At 46.2% G+C, this 22,942-nt stretch overlaps 1 protein-coding gene and 1 long non-coding RNA gene across 7 annotated transcripts in view; one reads left to right on the top strand and one right to left on the bottom strand.

Moving 5' to 3' along the window:
- The window catches only part of Tbc1d14 (TBC1 domain family member 14), a 93,071-nt gene that overhangs the window by 37,472 nt on the left and 32,657 nt on the right, over nt 1-22,942 (bottom strand). For 4 of the 6 annotated variants that reach the window (XM_052199484.1, XM_052199483.1, XM_052199482.1 and 1 more), the window contains one exon: nt 16,904-17,024. The exons of 1 other annotated variant lie outside the window; for it this stretch is intronic. In XM_052199484.1, the coding sequence (XP_052055444.1) occupies nt 16,904-17,024 (121 nt within the window). Of the gene's footprint in view, nt 1-2,103; nt 2,258-16,903; nt 17,025-22,942 lie in introns of those variants that run through there. One more of the 6 variants, XM_052199487.1, reaches the window with a different exon arrangement.
- LOC127696633 (uncharacterized) lies at nt 3,158-7,068 on the top strand. Its single transcript, XR_007980286.1, has 2 exons — nt 3,158-3,526; nt 6,751-7,068. It is a non-coding gene; the product is annotated as an uncharacterized LOC127696633 (long non-coding RNA).

The following is a 22,942-nucleotide window of genomic DNA, read 5'->3' as shown; positions in this document are numbered from 1 at the left end:
AAAGCAAATTTAGCAGGGAAAAGAGGAAGACGGCCACACAAAAGAAGAAGCTCATCTGTAAGAGACCATGAGGACTCACTCTTTAAGAGACCCTCACCCACAGCCTTGCAGGAGCCCCTCTGCAGGAAAGTACGTACAGGGACATGAAGTAAAGGGCCAGAAGGAACAAGAGACAGCATCTCAGTACCTGTACCATTTAAGCAAAGACAGATAAGGTTTACACCAGAAGCTATGAGAGAGAGAGAGAGAGAGACAGACAGAGACAGAGAGAGAGAGAGAGACCTTCTAACAAGATAAGCAGTAACCAAAGGGCACACAGTGCTAGTGGGAATGGCCCTCCCTGGACACAGCCGTCTGGCAGACCCACCCCATGCTGTCTCTTTGATTAGTTTATGCTAGCCCAAGTCTCTCCTTCATGGGATGGCCTACTTCAGACATAGATCCTCATCAATTGGTTAGCAAGAACATTTTAAACAGCTGATACTGAGTCAAAATTATTCTGCCTAGCCATGATGGTCTCAACACACAGCCACCCACAGCTAGTGGAACAATCCAAAGGAGACTAGAGTGTGAAAGTAGTTAGACCTTATCTGCACACTGCCTAAGGCTAGGAACCAGAAAACAAAAATCAGTAGGCAACAGAATTTGTTTTAAAAAGAGAAAAAGAGACAGAACACATGCGTGCATGTGTGTGTGTGTGTGTGTGTGCAAATTTGTATTAAAAGGGAGAGAAGATTGGATCTGAAGCAATAGAAGAATGCCTCCCAGGAGGAAGAGAAGAGAGATGGCTATTCATCATATCCATCAGTACTATCCCTAGAACTAAAAGAGAGCCAAGAATGTCGATAATCTGATCAGACCCCCACTAGCTTCCTCAATTAGTCCACCGAGAAGAAAGGGCCATCAATCAGACCTGTGCTCACATCTGACTCAGCCATCTACAGCAGCAGGATCTGTCTGCTGATAAAGTCCAGGGTTAAGGACCTATGTCTGGAATAGGCTATCCCATGGGGTACTTGGGCTAGCATAAACTAACTTAGGAGACAGCATGGGGTGGGTCTGCGAGCAGCAAGGCAGTGTGCGAGGAAGAGCTGCAGGATGGGCCATCCCTAGCAGCACTGCCTCCCTAGCACTGTCTTCCCCTCCACGCCTGTTCCTTTGTCTGTTAAGGGAGGATCAAAGCAGAACAAGCAGGCAGGAGACATGTACCCAACGGAGAGGCCAGAAATGTCAGGCGCAGAGTTGTCACTTTTACTATAAAATCACTTCCTGCAGTATTTCTCTGAAAGGAATTGTCATAAAGACAAAGGAGACTCAAGCGTGGCATGCAGGCTGGTTATACTCCTCACTGTCCGCAACAAGCAAGTGTCTGAGAGAAGACTGCTGTTCTAGGACATGGAGCTGTGTCGCCATCTGAAGTGGGAGTGACCCATTCAGGTTTTACAGGTGCTCAGCTTCCAGAAGGCAGTGATGGTAACAGAGCCTTGGCCACAGGGCAGGAAGGTAAGGCTCAGTACACCTGGGAGAGCTCCTCCCCAGGCTCTGCTCTTCCCAGCCCCTGTACCCTCCCAGAAGACGCTCTCTTAGGTTCCCAGGAATGCAGGCACCGGGACCAGCGGCTCCCAGGAGACCTTCTCTGGCGGTCAGATTACTTGCAAAAGCAAGAACACAAAAGTTAACACAGGTACCAGGACCTGAGATGTTCCAAGTCTGAGCTGGGTACTGAGAACCCAGCTCCCGTCCGTCCTGAGTCTCCTGTTCCCCAGACCCTCAGTAAGAGTCTAGGTGGCCCCTGGCCTAAAGTGACCTGACTCTGGCAAAGCAGTAAGAATGAGGGCTGAAGGGTGAGCTCTCTGAACAACCCTGGAAGAAAATCCTACGAGCGGCAGACACAAAGAAGGCCATGGGGAGGAGGTGCCTCACGGGTGTCCCCAGCCAGCTCCGGCTAGTGGGAAAACAGAGGCGTGTGATGTGTGCTCACCTGCACTCAGGCTTCCATGCACACAGCCTCACACCCCGCGCACAGGACCAAGCAGGCCTGGGAGGGCAGGCCGAGACACTAGCGGAGGCCGAGCTGGGACGGCAGACCCGCAAAAGACTCACCATGAACGCCAGGCCTCAGAGGCGCGTGGCCGGCGGCTCCATGCCCAGTGAGTGGAGGCCAGCCTCGCTCCTGCCTCTGGACCACGGGTCTACACGCAGCTCCACACGGGGCGGCTGAGGCGGGCTGGTGGCCGGAACGGCAGGACACTCAATCGCTCACAGATGCAGCGATTCCCAGATCCCGGCTCAGCGTTCCTCGGCTGGGCTGGGCTGGCTGTCAAGGACCTCCTCCACAACAGCAGACGGGGCGGGGCTGGCTGAGTCAGGCTCAGTGGCCTTCCTGACAATTTTGCTGCGCCCAGCCCCACAGAGGAACCTTGGGGGTGCTAACTACAGAAAAGGGAGCTAGCAAAAGACAGCATGCTAAAGAGAAAGGTCTACATTCTACTTTTTAAGATTTTGGGGGGGCGGGGGAGGGGAGAAACCAAGAAATATGTGTCACCCAAAGAAACTCCATAAACATAATTAACACTTCTCAGAAGCTGACTGGTTATAAGCATAAATTACATACTGACAGGGTTTGTGATAGAGTTTCTTTCTGTAAAGTTACCTGGAGGGTCATCTGACACTTCCAGAGTGACTGAACATTCATTCATTAAAACTGACTAGTACCTTCAGATCAGAAGGTTCCACTGTAAATTACACCTTAGAAAAATTTTCACAAATCTATATAAGGACCAAAATCATTTCTAGTGAGTAGGCCAGTCCAGTGCACTGGAACAAAGTCTACAGGAGCACCACATAGTTCTCTTTCCTTCCTGGACACACACACACACACACACACACACACACACAAACACACACATATCCTGGACTAGGAGTTACAAGGCACCTCATCCTCCAGTGGTTTTCTGACAACTCAGTACTTAATTATTCATTCTCCAACAAGAACCTCCTCACAAAGCAGGAGCCCTGGAGATCTACCAGGAAAGGAAACCCTAATGCCACAAACAGTGGCTCCCATGCAGAAAAGCTGGGACTCTCTGGGGGCAACACAAAAAACAGGAGGGCTGCTTTGGAAGCAAGTTTCTTGACACTTCAACATACACCAGCCACACACTTGAGAAGCTCTCCAAAAGAAACCACCTATAAAAAGCCCCGCATGCAAAACTTCACAGCATTTGTGTATCAAACAAACACTAAGACCATCCAAATGTCTACCAGCTAAGGAATTTGTAAACAGCCCTGAACCAGCAACAAGAGGAAACTACTGACACATGCTGCTGGTCAGCATGCCTCAGAAACACTGTGGTAAGCAAAAGCTGCCAGAAGGAAGCCAGCCAGGGTGGGGCCGTGTACATGAAATCTCCTCAGAAGGCAATCTTCAGAGAGAATATAGAGCTGGGATTTGTCTGGAGAAGGGATGGGGACAGGCTGCAAACTTTCCATGATGGAAATCTTCCAAGACTGCATGCAATGGCAGGTGGGTAACTGTACATGAGGAGCCGCTAAGCATTTATAGTGAGTGGCTACCGTGGAGTCCATGGGCAGCATGCATGCCCACGGTGGGGGCACTGGGATCGATTTTACTACTTTAAAGGGGAGGGTGTGATTTTTCAAATCTGTTCAAGTGCTCAAAAAATAATTTAGTGAACACATACACATGCTCTACCCAGAGCATAAATTAAAAATGTTACAGTATTCACCTTACTTTTAAAGCATTTACCCTTTGAAAGAAGTTGCAGGTGTCATGGCTGCTCCTAACAGCAAAGAGGAAGAGGGGAGAGAGGAGGCTGGGGAACATGTAGTGCACCTTTACTGCACACCCTTATAGAAACACTCCACACCTTAACTCAGAGAGGCCCTGCAACCTGGTTTTAGTGGCATGTACAACTTGTCATTCCATGTTCAACTCACCTTCTCTCCCTGGTCTGCTGAGAGTCCACTGAAGCACGTGGCAGGGGCACACAGAACTTGTGGAATCAGTATGCCATCACAAGAAGCCATCTGCCCGCTCGCCTGCCTGTCATCTAGCAAGCACACCAAGTGCTTGGCCCTAGCAATGAAGCAGAACAAGGCCCTTGCCCTAAGTCACTCACAGACAAGCAAACGGGCAAGTTCTATGCCACTGCTAGAAGATACAACAGAAAAAGGAGGTTCGGGAGGGATACCGCCCTAACAAACATTAATGCAGCCTCAAGGAAGGCAGTTAAAAGTGCCTTTCTGGAAACAATGCTTGTGGATTAACCCTCTGGTTAATAAGTACTTGTGAAGATGAGTTGGGTTTTTGTTTGTTTGTTTGTTTGTTTGTTTGTTTTTGTTTTTTTGTTTTTTGTGAGACAGGGTTTCTCTGTATAGCCCTGGCTGTCCTGGAACTCACTCTGTAGACCAGGCTAGCCTCGAACTCAGAAATCCGCCTGCTTCTGCCTCCCAGAGTGCTGGGATTACAGGCATGCGCCACCACCGCCGGCGAAGATCAGTTCTTAATAACAAGGCCTGTTCATACCTGCTACCATCACTCGGTCTTTCAAAGCTTAGTGCCCACCCAACACGTTACAAGTTAGCCAACTGGGGCCAGAACTGAGTCCTCAGATGCACTCGCATTAAATCTAATCAAGATGACCATAAGCATGCCCTAAAATCGTGTTAGCGCATGTGATTTCTGTACCGTATTTTAGAACTGAATATCATTTATAAAGTTTTGACTACATATTAAACCAGGAGATAGCGAGCAGGGTGACTTCTACTAACATAAAGGACCAAATACATCTTTCAAGGTCTCTCTCCATCGGACACTGGCATAGAATCCTGCATTAACCAGAGCTCGTCCTCAGGCTCTGTGCCTCCCGCTGCTGTGTTTGGTCTATCTGCTTAGCTTGTGTATCTGTAGCACAGACATCTACCCACTGAAGCCAGGGAGGCAAGACTGACTCACTGTTCACTTCCTCGCAGACCAAACCCTCAAGAGCCCAGCAGGACACTGAACACCCTTAATCAAATGACAGCTGTAAGGAAAACTTCACTGTCTGGTCTAGGGTGCTGGCTGGCAAACTATTAAACAGCAGCTCCAAAGACTACTATGTATAAAATGAAATCATGAGACAATGTGTAAAGCTATAGAGAAATCTGTATGTTTTCAGAAAGCAGAACTGGTCTTAACCACACACTAAGCCATCAACAGGCACATACACTCTGACCCCTGTTCTCCTGGATGTGTGTTGCTAGAGAGACGCACAATGAAGCCACAAATAAATGGACGAGGATTCCCAATTTAGAAAGCTGTGGGGCTGGGAAGTGACTCAGCAGGAAAGAGCACTGACTGCTCTTCCAGAGGTCCTGAGTTCAATTCCCAGCAACCACTTGATGGCTCACAACCATTTGTAATGGGATTCAATGCCCTCTTCTGGGGTGTCTGAAATAACAACAGTGTACTTATATAAAATAAATAAATAAATCTTTAAGAAAAGGAAGGAAGGAAGGATGAACGGATGGAGAGACAGACAGATAGATGTTGTGTAGATAGGTAGGTAGATAGATAGATAGATAGATAGATGCTCTTCAGGGAATACTTCCCTGATGCCTGATGAAATCCCTTTAGACTAGGTGGTCAGGGGGACCTGAGAAGACACCCCTGAGCTGTGACCACCTTTAAAAGCCACACTGAAGGCAGGGCACAGGCAAAGGCTTAGGGCAGCAGACAGAGAGCCAGAGCAGACAGAATGGGGAAGGGGAGATATATGCTGGGGTGCGCTGGGCGGAGATGGTCCTTCCAAGTTCATAGCAAAGAATACATATTCGGCCCAGTCATGAGCCGGTCAATGCTGAGAGACTTTGTATCAGGAGTCTGTACCAGCATGGAAGTTACCTTCTTCATTAACAACAGGTAGTCTGCAGAGTCTGCACTAAGATTCAACCAAGTGCAGATTAATAGCATTCCTCAAGAAAAAAACAAAAAACAGAAAACAAAGATACCTGGACTGACCATCATAACTTCCTAAACCACACACTGCTTCTTACACAGTAGTTACACTGTATTAGGAAATATAAGTAATGCAGAAATAGTTTAAGTACATGGCAGTGTTAAGTTATCATTTTACAAAAAGGACTCTAGTGTCCAAGGATTTGAAGATCCACAGACGATTCTGAAACCAGTCTCCCACATGGCACTAAGAAACAGCTCTCTAGGTTTCACACTGAAGGAACCCCACCATGGACATGATCCTTCTCAGCTGCTCTGTGTAGCATCCTCTACCAGGCGAAAAGTTTTGTTTCTACTTTGCTGAGTTTGTATCAGAAAAGAATACTAACTGTTGTCAAATACTTTTTCTGCCTCAACAGAACCATGTGGTTTTCTTTAGGTAGTGATACAACTGATGACAATGATTGTTCTCATACATCAAGCCATCCTTGAATTCTAGGATAAACGTTACTTAGTCCTGTGTGTTGGCTTTAAAAAGTCTCTGGGGTTCATTCTGCTAACAGCATGCTGAGGATCATGGACCCTGGGCTGGGGTTCAGAGTCAGTAGCATCAAGGATGAGTTGGGAAATGTCTTCTTCCTTCTAAATTTGGCAGCGTTCTAAAATAATAGACTACCAGTGAAACCACGTGGGCCTGGAAAGTATCTGTCTTATCTTTCTCCTGCTGTAGTCAAATACAAAATACTTTTGTAGACAAAAGCAACTTAAGGGTTTATTGTGGCTTACAGTTGTGGAAGGATGGAGTCCACCATAGTGGAAGCACATGGAGCAAGAGCAGAAGCCCAGCCAATGAACTGCACCAACACACAGAAGCACAAAGTGAATAAGAAATGGAAACCCAGCACCTCAACGCTCACCCGGGGATCCACTTCCTCTACTGAGGTGCCACCTCCTGAAGGTCCCACAACCTTCCCAACCAGCTCCAGCAGCTGTGTCTTCAAACATGTGACCTTGTGGGGAACACTGCACATTCAAACTACCACAGTATTTAACTGTAGTTTTCCTGTCTTAAAACAAAACAAAGTAAAAGTGCAGGATGAATCTTATACCTTGGATGAGTTTTGGTGATTTCTAATTTCCAAAGAGGACTATCTCATCTGACCTGACAAATTCCTGTAGAGAGTTATTCACAGAATTCCATTTTCCCTCAGTTCTACAGGGTCCAGGTGCTACCCCCTGTGTTCATCCCTTTCAGTTTGTTTCCTTGGCAGTTCCGCTAAGCTAAGGTAGATCAGGCCATGGGCCACTCAAAGAGCCCACCTGCTCCACACCCTGCCCTTTACAGTTCTAATTTCATTTCTATGTCTCTGTATCAGTTGTTTCCTTCTGCTTTTTAGAGTCTTAAGATAGAAACTTGGCTTACTGATGTGAGACCTTCCTTCTTTCATTTTAATGTTATAGATTTCCTATCCAACCTGCATCTTCCATGCTTTGCTAGGTTGTATTTTTATTGTGTCAAACTATTTTCTGATTTTCCTTGTGGCTTGCTCAGAAGGTTGCTACTTATTTAATATCCACATTAGGGAGAAGTTCTTAATATTTGTTGCTACTTTGTTTCACTATGATGAGTAACATATTTTCCTTTAGTCCTTTTGAATATTGAAAGTTTCTTTTATGGCCCACACATGATCTGCCTGGTGAGTGCTCCACACACACTTGGGATAGCTACCACTGCAGGGCGGAATGTCGGGATAGGTCGCTCAGCCTCTCCAGGTCCTGACTTGCTCTGGCTGCAGCTGGTTCTTCGCATGTCTCAGAGCAGCACTGACTCTCCATTTGTGAAGTAGACAGATCCAGTTTTCCGCATCTCTGCTTGGATTTGCTGCAGTCACTAATGAAGCAAAAGCCCTCCAAGCAATCTGGTCTTCATTGGGCAATAGCCCTTTTTATCTCTGGGAACTGGCTTTGAAATCCAGTTCTTACTTTTCATGACATTAATATCTACCTGAAGGGAGGTACTGAAGATTGAGCCCAGGGCTTCATACACACCAAGCACAAACTACCACTAAACTACACCATCAGCCCTATCTTTTCCTATCTCTTAAGTGTTATCTTACATGTTCTGTATCTGAAGAGTTCCTTGTAGATAACAGAATTGGGTCATTTTTCCAAGCCTCTTTAACAACACTGGGGTGGGGGGCATCTGTACCTAACATAATAGGGCCTGTTTACATTTAAGTGCCATCTTGTCTTTTGTTCTTCCCTGTTTACTCTGTTCTGCCTTCATTTTGAGTTTTCTGAATTGTGTAATTCCATTTTAATTTCTCTATCAGAGTTCACTGATTGGCCTAGGAGCTGAATTATATGTGTAATTTTCCATGACCTAATTAGAATCAGTATTTTATCACTTCAAGTAGGAACTCATTGCCCTTCCCTTGGTACATGATTGACTTATATGTTACTTCTACATATAAAGACCCAAACAATACTAACCTTTACAATTAACCTAACGCACTTTTAAAGAACCCACCGAGAACTAATTGCCTATCTACAGTTATACTTCTGCCCATATGTCTACCATTTCTTTTCCCCTTTCTTCCTGTGTTCCGAGGTTCTTTCTAGTGCAATGACCCTGCAGTGGCCAATTCTCATATGAACTGTAGAAATGACCCAGAAAGTATGGTCTTTGGCCAACTCTCTTACAACGAGGCTCCTGCCAGCAAACACGTTTAGTCTTCATCTGAGAGCACTTCCTCTCCCCTTTGTTCTTGATACAAGATTCCCTTTGTGAGTTTTTAAAAAAGATTTTCATTGTATTTTTAATTGTGTGTATGCAGAGGTTATAAGCAGGTATTTGTGGGTACTAGCAGAAGCTAAAAAAGGGGGTACTGTGTCCTCAGAGCTTGAGTTGCGGGTCTGGCTGAGCCTCCCAACTTGGATGCTGGGAACTTAACTCTGGTCCTGTGCAAGCGCTGTAGCTGCTCTGATTGTTGGGCTATCACCTCTCCAGCCCACTCTGTGGTTTCTGATGAGAAACTCATAGACATTCAAATTATGCACTGTTTTTCTTGATGATTGTAGACATCTTTGCCTTTACTTTCAGCAGTTGGGTTATAACTTGTCAGGCTATGAACTTCTCAGAACTTATCCTGTTTATGGAGTGGCTGACTTGACTTAAATCTACAGGTTTACATCTTTTGACAATTTAAGACATATTCCTTTACTTCCTCTAATAATTTCTTTTTGTTATAAATTTTCTCCTGGGATTTCAGTGACACAAACTCAAACTTCCATGATTCTGGCTTCTTCTTTCAATTTTTGTTTTACTTACTGGGATGTGACTGCAGGTGAGTACAGGTACATCCATACAGAATCTAGGAATTCAACTCAGGTTGTGAGAACTGCATAGAAGCACCTGGACCTGCTAAGCTGTCTCCCTCTTCTGGGTTTTAAAACATTTTGGTGGCATCTCCTGTGTTCAGGATTATATTACTTTGTTGGCTTTACTGTGACCTGTAATATTAGACTGACTGCATTCCGCTGTGTGTTTGTTATAAATGTCCATTTATTTCTTATATTTTCTATTTCTCAAATGTTGTTATTTTGTCTTTCACTCTCAAGAATATCTGCCCTATTTGCTGGAGCATTCTTCTAATTGCTTCTCTAAGGTCTGTCTGAAACAATCCAAACATGGGTTGACCTTAGGATCAGTGTCTACTGATAATCAAAAGACATCCTAGTCCTGAAGCCCAATATTTCTGAACAATATTCTAGACCTTTCTTTTTAATATTTTTAAATTTATTTTATTTTGTGTGTATGTGTGTTTTACCTGCATGTATGTCTGTGCACCATGTGTGCCTGATGCCAAGGAAGTGGTGAACTTCCGTGTGGATGCTGGGAATCGAAACCAAGTCCTTTGCAAGAACAAGTGATCTTAACCCCTGAGCCAATTCTCCAGCCCGCAGACTTTTCAAACACTATGTTCCAAGACCTTATGGCTTTGTGTAAGTGTTGACATTGTTATAACCTATTTGGATTCCAAACAGAAAGACCTACAAGTTCCAGGCAGCTTTTCTATCAAATTGATGTTGCAAACTTGATTTTCAGCACTTTTGGCTCTGTCTTGCACGTGCACCACCCAGTGGCCAGTCAGAGATTTGCACGTGCTCTATCCATTCAGTTCTCCTGAAGTTACTTAGGGTCAGATGCACATACCCAGACAGAAGGTGGCAGGAAATCCAGGAGTCATAACAACTTTAAAGAAATCACTTTCCAGCATGTCTCTTTGCAATCACTAAGTGCCTTCTAGTTCCCTAGTTCCCCGAGTCTCCTGTTGTGGTTAAATAGCCACACACTTCCCACAACTGCATTGGCAAGAGAGGTGCAATCTCCTTTTCTCATCAGCTTCCCCTCTCGAGAGTGTTAGGCTCCTGTCAGACACCACAATTCTGCCACATGATGGCCAGGGAGCCGGCTCAGCTAAGCCAGCCAGGTTCAACCCCCAGCACCCATACACATGGATGTCTGTAACCCCAGCCTCAGAGGTTCTCTTACATCCTGGGCACCTCCTTGGGCACCAGGCACAGATGTGGTATCCAGACATACAAGCAGGCAAAATACATATAAAATGTATATAAATATACATAAGATAATTTTTTTAAGAACAGAGGAGAAAGTAACACAAAGGAGGGTCTCTGCCTATCTCTAAGAACTGGACCCTCTCTTTCCCCAAGCACAGAGCCCCTCCCTTCTGGTGCTCTCTTTCTGGGTTAGGTCTGCCTGAGTTCAGGCTAAAAATGTCCTTTTCCTTTGAGCAGCTCTCTGACTTGCAGTCTTCTTGCACAGCCCTGCTACCGTGTGCTCTCCGGCACCAGCAAGCGGTGCTCTGTGCGCTCTGTCTGTGCATGCTCTTACTGGGCATGGAGAGGTACCATATGCTTATGCTACTGACCTGAAACGGGGACGATGTTCTATATATTTCTCTTTTAAAATCTTTACATTGTGTGTGTGTGTGTGCGCGCATATGTGTATATGTACGGTGTGCCTGTACACACGTGCATGTGCATGCACATGCCATAGCACACAATAGGAGTCAGAGGCCAACTTGAAGGAATCGCTTCTCTCCTTAAAACTGTAGGTCCTGGGGTTAGAAGTCAGACGTAGTACGTAAAGTTGATGAAATGAAGCAGGGTGTTGATGAAAATGAAGGTTGTATTCATTTCTTAGTGCTTTAAAATTTGTCTGTAGGTTTTTAGCTACCCTCTGTTGACCTCCCAAACATATTCTTCCTATAATGTATGATCTTTTGTATCCCAGACCTCTCAGAAACCAGAGCTCAGGAAAATGAATGTTCCTCTAAGCTGCCCTGGATTTACCACTTTCTGGGGTTTTCTAACATCTAAAAACTGAGTTGATTCTTCGAAATCGTACACGATGATGCTGGGTGAACAAAGCTAACAAGGAACCTGTCAGCCCAAGGTTGCCTAGGCAGCGCCTCCGGGAGACAGAGCTTCGGGAGAGAGCTCCGGGAGACCGAGCGCACTCCTGCTCTCTGCTCAACCTCGCTCCCACTCCATCACCTGATTCACCAGGAACAGGACCACACTCCGGAAATGCTATCGCCACCCCTGCTGAGTGGCCACGGGCCTGTCACTCGAGCCCAGTGGGTGGAGAACTGAAGGCAGCACCTTACTGTCTAGCACAGTGGCTAGAGAGTTTGCATGCCTGCATGCCGGTGGGTATACTTCTGGCCCTGTGTGGAGTGGCCGCAGTGATGACTTGCATAGCCATTGTCCTTGAGATTATCTGGAGTTACTAGGACATGGCTCTGGGTCCCAAAACCCATGTTCACTTTAGTGAGTTGGAGCCACAAAGCCTGAAGACCTGTGCTTCTTACATACAGGTAATAAAGACAAGCCTCATCTCACTTCAAGAATCACGGCTTTAGTTTTATTCTCTTATCCTGGGTCATTTATCATTCTCCTAAAAAAAAAGTTTCTCTAAAGTCATCATGTAAGTTGATGGAAAGCAAGGCAATTTTCAAGGTTTTTATAAAATTTGAAAGAAAAGAAGAGAAAAGTAAAGTAACATTTAACATCCCCCTCCCCCGCCCTGCCCCCATACTTCCAAAGTCTCTAAGGCAAAGCCAAGTAATGTGACTCAGGCTGAATGCGGTCAGGTGCCCCGGGCAAAGCACAGAGAGAACTTCCATGACAACGTTGGCCCTATTTATTAGCTGGAAATCGCAACAGCATACCTTGACCAACTCCAGCAAAATACACTGCATACACTGTCTTAAGTTAGAGCAATACTGAATTTCAATGCCCAGTCCACACCTGAGGAGACCCAAAAGAGACAACTGTCCCAAGGCCACACTAGTGACTGGTGTGCTCACCTGTCCCACTGCTCTACCACAAAGTCAGCAGCCACATCAGCACACATATTCTCATGCCCCTGTTGCAGCACAGTGCCCACTGTGTCCACGTACACAACATGTTCCTACAGCGCCTGTAAGTTCTCTCCTCCACTGTGTGAATCTCACAGACAGCACTCAGGGAATTGGACTTGGCAGCAAATGTTTTCTCTCTCCTTCCTTTTTTTTTTTTTTTGGTTGTTCCTCCACCCCCTCAAGACAGGATTTCTTTGTGTGGGCCTGGCTGTCCTGAAATTTGCTCTGTAGACCAGGCTGGCCTCGAACTCAGAAATCCTCCTGCCTCTGCCTCCCAGAGTGCTGGGATTACAGGCGTGCGCCACCACCACCCGGCCAAAGTTATGTTCTTAAAGCACCATTTGATGATGCTTCTCCAAAGAAAATAATTATAGAAAGAAAAATGGAGAATCCCAAGAGTCCTTGATTATGTTTTAGCACTAAACAGAGTTCTGTCCCTGTCTCAGATCACACATATGAACAATCAAGGATCCAACTCTGACTTCTGTAAAGTCAGAGCTAGCAAGAGTGACAGAAGCCAGCTCAAGCCAGTGGTGCCCAAAGAATTCCCCCTGACAGCCAGGCATGGTGGCACATGCCTTTAATCCCAGCACTTGGGAGGCAGAGGCAGGTGGATTTCTGAGTTTGAGGCCAGCCTGATCTACAGAGTGAGTTTCAGGACAGCCAGGGCTACACAGAGAAACCCTGTCTCAAAAAAAGAAAAAAAGAAAGAAAAAGAAAGAAAGAACAAAAGAAAAAAGAAAGAAAGAAAGAAAGAAAGAAAGAGAAGAGAAGAGAAGAGAAGAGACAAGAAAAGAAAAGAAAAGAAAAGAAAAGAAAAGAAAAGAAAAGAAAAGAAAAGAAAAGAATTCCCCCTCACTCCCCCCCTCTCTGGTTTTGCTAGGTTGGGATCAGACCTAAGACCTAAGATCTGAGAGGGCCAGAGACATAAAGCATATACAAACAGGCCCCAGGCAGGTTGTGTGACTCACGCAGCAGGGTACAGTTACTTTCTTCATTATTGATGGCTAAAGCCAAAGGCCTTCTCAGCAGAACTATGTTCCTGCACAGCCAGCCGGCCGCCACAGTCCAGTTCACCAATAAGATTCTAAAGCAGGTACTACAAGCAGCAAGTGATCTCAAGAGCCATATGGATGCCTGTTAACATAATTGTCACTCCTTCTTACATTTTTTTAAATATTTTAAAGTTTTCTTTCTTTTTTTTTTTTAGATTTATTTATTTAATGTATATGAATACACCATTGCTCTCTTCAGACACACCAGAAGAGGGCATCAGATCCCATTACAGATGGCTGTGAGCTACCATGTGGTTGCTGGGAATTGAACTCAACCTCTGGAAAAGCAGTCTGTGCTCTTAACTGCTGAGCCATCTCTCCAGCCCCGTCACTCCTTCTTAAGTGCAGATGAAATAACCTTACAAACAAATATTTAATTGTATGCTCGCTTAATAAATCTCCATAATGACTAAAAAACCAAAATGTAATTTACAAATGAGGTGGTGCACGCCTTTAATCCCAGCATTTAAGAGGCAGAGTAGGAGGGTCTACAGAGTGAATTCCAGGCCAGCCAAGAATATACAGAGAAACCCTGTCTTGAACAAAAAAAAAAAAAAAATGTTTTTTCCAACACTGATAACCTTAGTGAGTTTCCCAGGGAAATGATAAACAATATTTAACAAATTTAATTTGCAAAGACATGAAAATGCACTGTGTGGATGCCCATCTTCTCGCATCCCCTACATCTAACGTCATCAGTCTGTCCTTGGCACTCACCACCTCAGCCACAACAGGTGCCTCTTCTCCAACATGGACGTGCAAGTGAGCTAGCTCATCACAGTGAGCTCAGCTAAGGACGGCCCTCCTGCCACAGAGAGGCCTGAGCACACCACCCGGGCACAGCCTCCCTTCTGTTCCCCAGGCTCAGCTCTCAGGAGAGCGTCACACAGCACCCGCCCAGCCCTGGGTCCTGACTGCCTGGAGTGGTGTTCCGGCTCTGCCACTCTCTACCTAGGATGCCTCTGCACAGGTCACACAGCCTTGGCACCTCCAGGCTTCCCCATTAAGCCGAAGAACCACTGTATCTTCCTTATAAGGTGGGGTGATCATATGAGCAGAGGAGGGAGATGCTGAGGGAGAGGGAAGAGCTACAGAACACTAAGAATAATAGAAAAAGCAATAGGGGAGCAGGTTATACCTACTAAAAAATACATATATATGTGTATACATATATAAGTAATTTAAATGAATTTCATTTGAGATGATCATGCTCTCCCTGACAGCCATAGACTAACAAAGACCCCAGTGCCAGCTATGAGAACTCTTCCTTCAAACTTTTGGTCAGGGGAGTTCGTGAGACTTCCCAAAGAATACAAACTATTGCCAATGCCTTTGGTTGTCTCCAAGAACTTAAAGATAAGACAGTACTAAACATACCACATACTTCAGACAAAGAACAGTTGGAGGAATCTAGCTGGAACTGACCTGTGAGCCTCACCCCTGAGGACTAGCACTCACAGTATTTGAAAGTGCTATACAAGCTGCCAAGGAAGAGAAACAATTAAAAGTCCTGCTTAGCTGTAAAGCCTACAAATGACAATGACCAGCACGGCATTATGTCTTAGGTGTAACTGTCAGCCACCTCATTGAACTTAAGGTCCACTTCACAGGAGGAAATTCCTGCCAGCCTTGTACACCTAGCCAACTACCCATGTTTGGTGAGGTCATGGACCCAACAGGACTACTACTACTGTCCATCTAAACCAGCATAGCTCCCAAGTGAACTCTAAATACCCATCTTTACACCCACAGGTAAGTGTAGATCTTACCTCTTACCCACAGTCAAAGAATCATCTTTTTACAGCAGGTGGACACCATTGCAGAAAGCCACAACTTAATCAAAATGCAGAGAACGACTGACAGTAGGAGGCCAGTCCCAGCAGATGCATCTATAACACAGCCCACACCTGTGGGATCGCGAAAGGCAGTCTGTGGTTTTAAAGCTTTATTATAGGAAAGTAGGAAAAAGAAAAGAGATAAAGAAGTAAAGAGAAAGAAAAGACAGAGGGGTGAGAGCTGGCCATGAGCACGTGGAAAGAGGGGAGAAGAACGGGAAAAGAGGGGGAACAGGAGGACAAGGGACAAGAGAGATCGTAAGGGCAAGAGAGCTAGGAGGGGCCAAGAAGCCCCCTTTTATAGTGGGCTGGGTTACCTGGCTGTTGCTAGGTAACTGTGGGTGGGGAAAACCTGGCTGTGGTCAGGTGACTGTGGGGGTGGAGTTCAGTCAGAACACTAGGGGCCTGACCCTAGTGACTGATGGCCACAGGATTATGGAGTTGAGGAGTCAGGAATACGGAGTTGGTGTTAGGAGCCTAAGTATCTATGAGCATGGCTCACTGATTCTGTCCCTTATTCTACTGGGACTCTGGAGTAAGCCTCACTCAACCAGGTCACAGACTGCCTTTCATGGTCTCACACACACCTAAGGCTTGGGGAACATCTATAACACAACCCCACACCTAAGGCTCTGGAACATCATGACTCATTATTTAAAATAAACTAGAAGCATAATGCTACAGTTTAAAACTATCACATAGTAACCCCTCAACACACAATTCCCACACCAACTGTGCTATCTTATGGAGAAAGACCTGTCTACTTTCCATGCGCTGCCTTAGGTGGGCCATGTCCTTTCTCAAACCCAATGTCAGCCATGAGGACTAGCACTTAGTTGGTTCCCAAGAGGACTCAGAGAATAGCTAACTGTCTCAGTGAACATAGATCTAAGGAGGGAAGAAAGCTGCTGAGGACAACTACTCGGCCAACAGCAAACCTTCAATTCACAGCTTTGAGGCCACAGCACTTGGCCAACAGCAGACCTTCAAGGTAAACAGGTTCAGAGCCTCAGAGAAGTTGCTGATGCTGAAAGTCAGGGCTGCCTAAGAGCTGTCACCATTTGGCCTAAGAGCTGTCACCATTTGGCCTAGGCTCCCTCCTTGAGAAGATAAGCAGGTGCTCCAGCGGCAGGCACAAGGAGAAAGTCATGGGACTGATGCAGGCCTGGCCTGGCCTGGCCTGGCCTAGAGTCTCAAAGCAGACTACATCTAAGTAACCAAGGGGCAAGGTCCTCCCAGGGCCTGGGGGCACCATGGCCTAGCCTGCATGTTCCAGAGCAAAATGAAGGATTTAAGCTCCAAGACGTGGAGACTGCTTTAGTATCAAACACAATATAACTCAATTATAAACACATCTGCAACTGTTACTGGAAAGAATGACTAAAAGGTATCAAGTTTAAGTATCTAAAGCCAAGCTGATCTTCCCTGTATGCATGTTACAATCTGTAAAGAGGTAAAGAGAGTTAGATCCCAGCACACCTTGTACTGGAGTAAGTTTAAGATCCAGGCACCCAGCGAACTCAGAGAGCTTTCCAACCTCAAGCCTCAGTGAGGACTACCTGTGTGGTTAATGAGCACACTCTGCAGTCATCAATGGCTTACCTTTTGTGTTTTCTTTGAATCTTTCTGAGCGGTCTCTCGGAGTGGGGCTTTTCCAAACAGCTTCCATCCCAAATCTCTCTGTCTATCAAGTCTTGTATTTTGTTTTCTAGCAAGCAAATTCCTATAGAAAGAAAAGAAAAGGGCTAGGCCATTTCTGGGTGTTTATAGAGACATTGGACAGCCAAAGCAGACTAACATGACCAAATCGAACTTTGCTTTGATAGGGATTCTGCAGTGAGCACACATCAACACCTCAGACTTGGTTCGTACACACAGAACTACACAGATACATGCTTCCTGCAGTCAACTACTATGTGTGCCAAGTCCACTATTTAGAATTTTTTAAAAAAATGTATTCAATAATAAAGAAAATCAGCCAGCACTTGGGAGGCAGAGGCAGGCAGATTTCTGAGTTCGAGGCCAGCCTGGTCTACAGAGTGAGTTCCAGGACAGCCAGGGCTACACAGAGAAACCCTGTCTCAAAAAACCACAAAAAAAAAAAAAAAAAAAAAAAAAGTAAATCAGCAAAAGTCAGCCAAAAAGAGCTGCATGCCTGGCTCTGCCATGCACTAGCTATGAGTCTGGACCAGGGAAGTAGCCTGAGCCTCAGTGTCCTATAAGTGACAGAGGCCCCATTTGTGATGCACAAGTTCATTTACAGACAGACATTTCAAGGACAGCAGTCTTTCAGATCAGAATTGCTTTAGTAGCTACCTTCTAGCTTAAATTACCTACAAGGTGATCTAGACAGCCTCCAAAGATCAGAGAAAATCACTTGTGAGAGGGTCACAAGGTCTTCTCTACCAACAATATGTAAACAAAAGCTCCAAAAACTCCAAATCCTAACTGGCAGTATAAATAAACTTGGTTCTCAGCTCACTGTACAGGTAGTCAGGTGCAGGCATTAATGCAAAAGGCTTCCAGGGTGCCCCCAAAAGAAGGCATGCCTGTAGCTTTCTAGTAAGTTTCAAAACACATCAAAACAAAAGCTTCAAAAAAGAACAACCAACCAGCCATGGTACCACACACCTACAATCCCTGAATTTTGGATGTTGAGATAGGATGACTACTCTTAATTCAAGTTCAAGGCTAGCCTGAGCTTTAATGACGAGCCTGAGGCCAGCTTGGGCTACAGTATAGCAAGACCCTATCAAAAAAAAAAAAAAAAAAAAAGAGGGAAAGAGAGGGGAGTGGGGCCAGGACTATAACAATGAATTGGTTTCACTGTTTTCTTCCCATGCTTCTGCTGTGACTGTAATAGGATCCATTTCAGAAATGGTTTCACAGCCCAAAATATTTGTGAAAACAAACAAATGAACTTTGGGCACTCTAGAGTTTCAGCACACTCACCAGCTAAGAAGGATTTATGCAATTTAAACCAAGAAAAGCCCCAGGCACCCACGGGTGCTAGGAACACGGGATACCTAGAACCCGAGTTACTGGAAGGTTTCGTATGCCTGAGGAGGAGCTGGCAGAGGTGGCAAAACAAGCCTCAGAAAAGGGAAGGCCGGGCACTGACAGCAGCCAGAAGCACAGACTGCGTGTTCAGGGAAAGAACCTGAGCCCTCACAGAGCAACCAAGGGATGGGATGAGGAAAGGGATGGGAACCTGGCTCTTGCATTTCTCTCTTGGGAGTGCTACTCGATGCAACAACAGGACCAGAAGATGAGAAGGAGCACTTGAAGCCATGCAGTCTGAGTGCACAATGGAGATGCAGACAAACTAAAGAGTATCCAGATTCAAAGCTGTTGGTTAGTGTCAACCTACGATCTTAAGGCCGCAAACAAACCAAAACTTGACAGACTCATGGGAAGCACCTTTATAGTTAATACCTTGAAGACTCTAACTCACAATGCTACATATAAAATGGTACTGCACCCAAGTGCTCTGAACACACAAGTGCTTTTCAGACTAGTGTGTATCACATGACCAAAGCCAGTGCCCCGCCAGGCACTGTTCCTTATGGGCACACAAGGAACCCTGTAGCCCCTGGGCAATCCTCCTGCCAGGGCTCTGGCAGCATCTTCGGAACATCGTCTAGAACCCATACGCATAGTACCATTCTTGCCTAGTTTCCAAGGCTATGTCACTATCTGCCCACGAGACAGAGAACTGGGAGCAGCTCTATTCACGCTTTAGGCTGACTTTAGGCGGCCAACCTCCGCCTAGCAACAGACCCTCGCACTTGTCCAAGGCTCGCAGCACTGTCTCCCTACTCATCACTTCCTGCTGCCTTCAACACAGGTTCAACTCCCTCCCCTCTGCTCTCTGTCCCTAGCAGGAGGGCAGGGAAGCCACCTCTACACTCCCAGAGTCTATCTAGCAAGCAGGAGGTGCTCAGGAGGTTTGCTGGCAACTGTAGTGGCCACCACGTGTGTCTGCAAGGAGGCAAGGGCAGGGGGATGAAGAAGCACGGTTCACAACTCTCTGAGTTTACTATTAAGTGTCCACCAAAAGGCTCATGTGTGGAAGGCTGATCTCCAGCTGGTGGCATTACTAAAAGGTGATTGATTTTATCAGTGGGCTAACCCACTGTTAAATTCACAGCTGAATGGCCAATTCATTAGGAGGTGGGGCTTCTTTAAAAGTAGGTCAAATGGGTGTGCTATTGAAAGGTGTATCTAATCCCTGACCCTTCTTGCTATTTTCTCTGCTTCCTGCCCAGTGACAGCCCAGAAGCAACAGAGCCAGCAAGACTTGGAAACAAAGCCTCTGAAACTCTGAAGCAAAATAAATCCTCCCCCATGCTGTTTTCCTCAGGTGTTTTGTCACAGAGCCTGAAACATGACTAACATACATATACACACAGCCTACACACGAAAGGAGTCAGCCAACCTGTTTATACCACAAGATCCACAAAGACCTCAGGGCAGAGGCAGAAACCTAGGAAAGAAGGGGCAACTCAGGGCTGAGGAGTCAGTGAAATGCTTGCCATATGTCTTAGTCAGGGTTTCCATTCCTACACAAAACATCATGACCAAGGCGCAAGTTGGGAAGGAAAGGGTTTACATGGAGGGGTGCTGCTTACCGGCTTGCTTCCCCTGGCTTGCTCAGCTTGCTTTCTTATAGAACCCAGGACAACCAGCCCGATTGCCCCACCCACAATGGGCCCTCCCCCTTGATCACTAATTGAGAAAATGCCTTACAGCTGGCTCTCATGGAGACACTTCCTCAAGAGAGGCTCCTTTCTCTGTGATAACTCCAGCCTGTGTCAGGTAGACACACAAAGCCAGCCAGCACACCATACAAGCATAAGGACCAAGCATGAGGACCCCAACCAGATCTCTAGAAGCTAAAAGAAATGCCAGGCATGGAGCACACTCAGGAAGCAAGGTGGATAGCTCCTGGGGGTGATGTGTGGCCTCCACATGCACGTGTGCGTACACACGCAAAACCAGTGGAAGATGAGGACTGGGCATGCCCGGGAGAAAGAGCACCCACTAAGCCCTTGAGGAGAACAGATAGGTGGAGGACAGCTTGCAGGACCTAAGAGTCCACTACAGAGAAAACAGTTCCAATAACTGCTGAACTCCTTTGTTCTTTATCCCTAGAGAATCATGGCTCCTCGGTGAAAAGGTTTATTTGTGACTCAACGAGGAAAAGTACCGTCCTTGAAGCATTAGGACAGATAGCTGCAGGCAGGCCCCTGCAGCGGCCTGAGCTAGCTACCAACAGGCAGTCGAGGGCCTGTAGGCCTGCTTCCAGTCCATATACTCCTCTATCACACTGCCTACACTCCAGCTCCCAAGTCCTGTGTTCATGTACACACACTAGTGTGGTCCTCCTCTGCCTAGTGTAAGCCTGTCTTAGTTTCTCACTACTCACTTCCTCCCAGATGCTCACTCAAATCCCCTTCCACAGAGGAGGCACAGAACCTCTTTCTAAATAAAGGCATCAGTCTGGGTAGGAAGCTCCTCTGCAGGCTGGGACTGAGCAGCCTTCAGGCCTTGTACCTGCTATATTTCCTGGGGCCTCAATTGTATTCAGTGATAGAAAGTCTCAGGTAAAGGAAGGTCTCTTTCCAGCAGCTGTCTTGTCTAGGACCCAAGAAGAGGCCTGTCCTACCTTATGTACAAGTTCTGGCCCTTCCTTCAGCTATCCTTCAGGTTCTGTCCAGCCCTGGACCCAAGGCCCCAAACACATCTACCAAACGCCATACACTGAAGGCAGAAATGGCTCACACTAGCCCTGTCCTCCCATCTTGACCCTGTTTTTAGGGGGCATGTGACCTGGCTCCATCTCCACCCCTATTCCACAGGCAGCCCAGTGGGGAGTTTGGCAAAAAGGTGTTTGCAAATAGGTGACATGAATGTTAAATGAGGTGGAGGCCAGAGCTCAGAGTATAGCCATATTCTTGACCTGCAGGAACGCTGTTCCCACCCATCAGATGTTTCCATGGTTCTCCACTGAGTAGGCACTGGATGGCAGGGACTCCTCATGCCAAATCCCTACCACCACCACCACCACCACCACCACCACCACCACCACCACTACCACGTCAGTACTCAGCACTCTCAAAACACAGAGCTCTGCAGAGAATGATCTAGTTCATGAGAACAGGGTATTCCACCTTAGAAGGTGGTGACAAGCAGGAGTGACAGCATCTCTAGCAGCCCCACAAGCTGCCTGCACCAAAGTGATTCCAGAATCCCACTGAAGCTGTCTCAACCTCTCAGACAGACTAGGGTGGCAGTGGAGGAAGTATCAGTGAGGAAGCCACATCAAACACAAGGGACTAAGAAGGATTCTAACAGCAGGAAGTGGGGCCTACATAACCCGGGACAGACAGCGCTGAGCTGTGGCTGTTTTATCCAGTGGCTGGGACAGTCATTCTTTTCATCTCAGTACACCATTAGTGACTCAGGAAAAGATACAGACACCCAAGACAAAGTAATGTTCAAATTAGCAGTGCGTCAGTTTCTGGGAAAGCAGGAAAAAGTTCATAGGTACAATGTGTGAAACACACAGGCTGTCACTAGAATTGGAAACAAGACAGTTCCTGACACATTTACCCGGGGCCTACTAGGATTCCAGCATGACCAGTATGCACTGCCTCCTCCAATCCCCGGCACCTTGCTCTTAAGGCCACGTGGGTAGCCTGAACAGCAGGAAGTAGCTGTAACACAGACACCAGCAAAAAGGCAAGGGAGACTAAGAGCCGGGGGTTGAGAACAGCACCAAATCTGAGCCAGAAACTCCTTAGCTACGGTCAAAGGTGTGGGCCCAGCACTGTTCGTTCCACTGACCACTGTTCCCACTGAATGCCCGGAACACAGAAGGTACTGCTGTCAAGTGTGATGACTGAAACAGTGTTAGTGTTTAAATGCCATAAAAAGTGAAGGGCAAAAGTTTGAGACATATTTATATAGCTTTAAGGAGGACAATGGACATCATCTTAGAGACTGAGAATTATCTGTTGTCACAGCAAAAGCCAGAGTCCTAACAGTATTAAGAAAGACATTTGATCAGCGTCAGCCTCTGCTTGTCCAGGGGTGGACTCCCTGCTAACAACCACTCCTCTGAAACAAGTTACTAGATATGATACGCAACTTTCCACCACTCCACTGTACTTTTTGAATTGTGAACCATGCAAATGTATCACCTGTTTTGAGGTTTATAAACAAGAAACTGCCACTACAAAGCCAGGTATTTCTTTTTTTCTTTTTCTTTCTTTCTTTCTTTCTTTCTTTTTCTTTTTTTTTTTTTTTTTTGGATTTGGTTTTTTTCGAGACAGGGTTTCTCTGTGTAGCCCTAGTTGTCCTGGAACTCACTCTGTAGACCAGGCTGGCCTCAAACTCAGAAATCCTCCTGCCTCTGCCTCCCAGAATGCTGAGAGTACAGGCGTGCACCACTACTGCCCAGCCAAAGCCAGGTATTTCTATCACTAGAAAACAACACTCTGCATCTCTCCCCAACATCTCTCCACCATAGCATCTCTACCTCACTGCATCACTCCCTCACTGCATCACTCCCTCGCTGCATCTCCCCCACACAACACTGAATCACTCTCTCAATGCATCTCTACACACACACACACA

This window comes from Apodemus sylvaticus, chromosome 11 (genome assembly GCF_947179515.1).
Source record: "Apodemus sylvaticus chromosome 11, mApoSyl1.1, whole genome shotgun sequence".
NCBI lineage: Eukaryota > Metazoa > Chordata > Mammalia > Rodentia > Muridae > Apodemus > Apodemus sylvaticus.
This window is presented reverse-complemented; position numbering and strand designations above follow the sequence as displayed.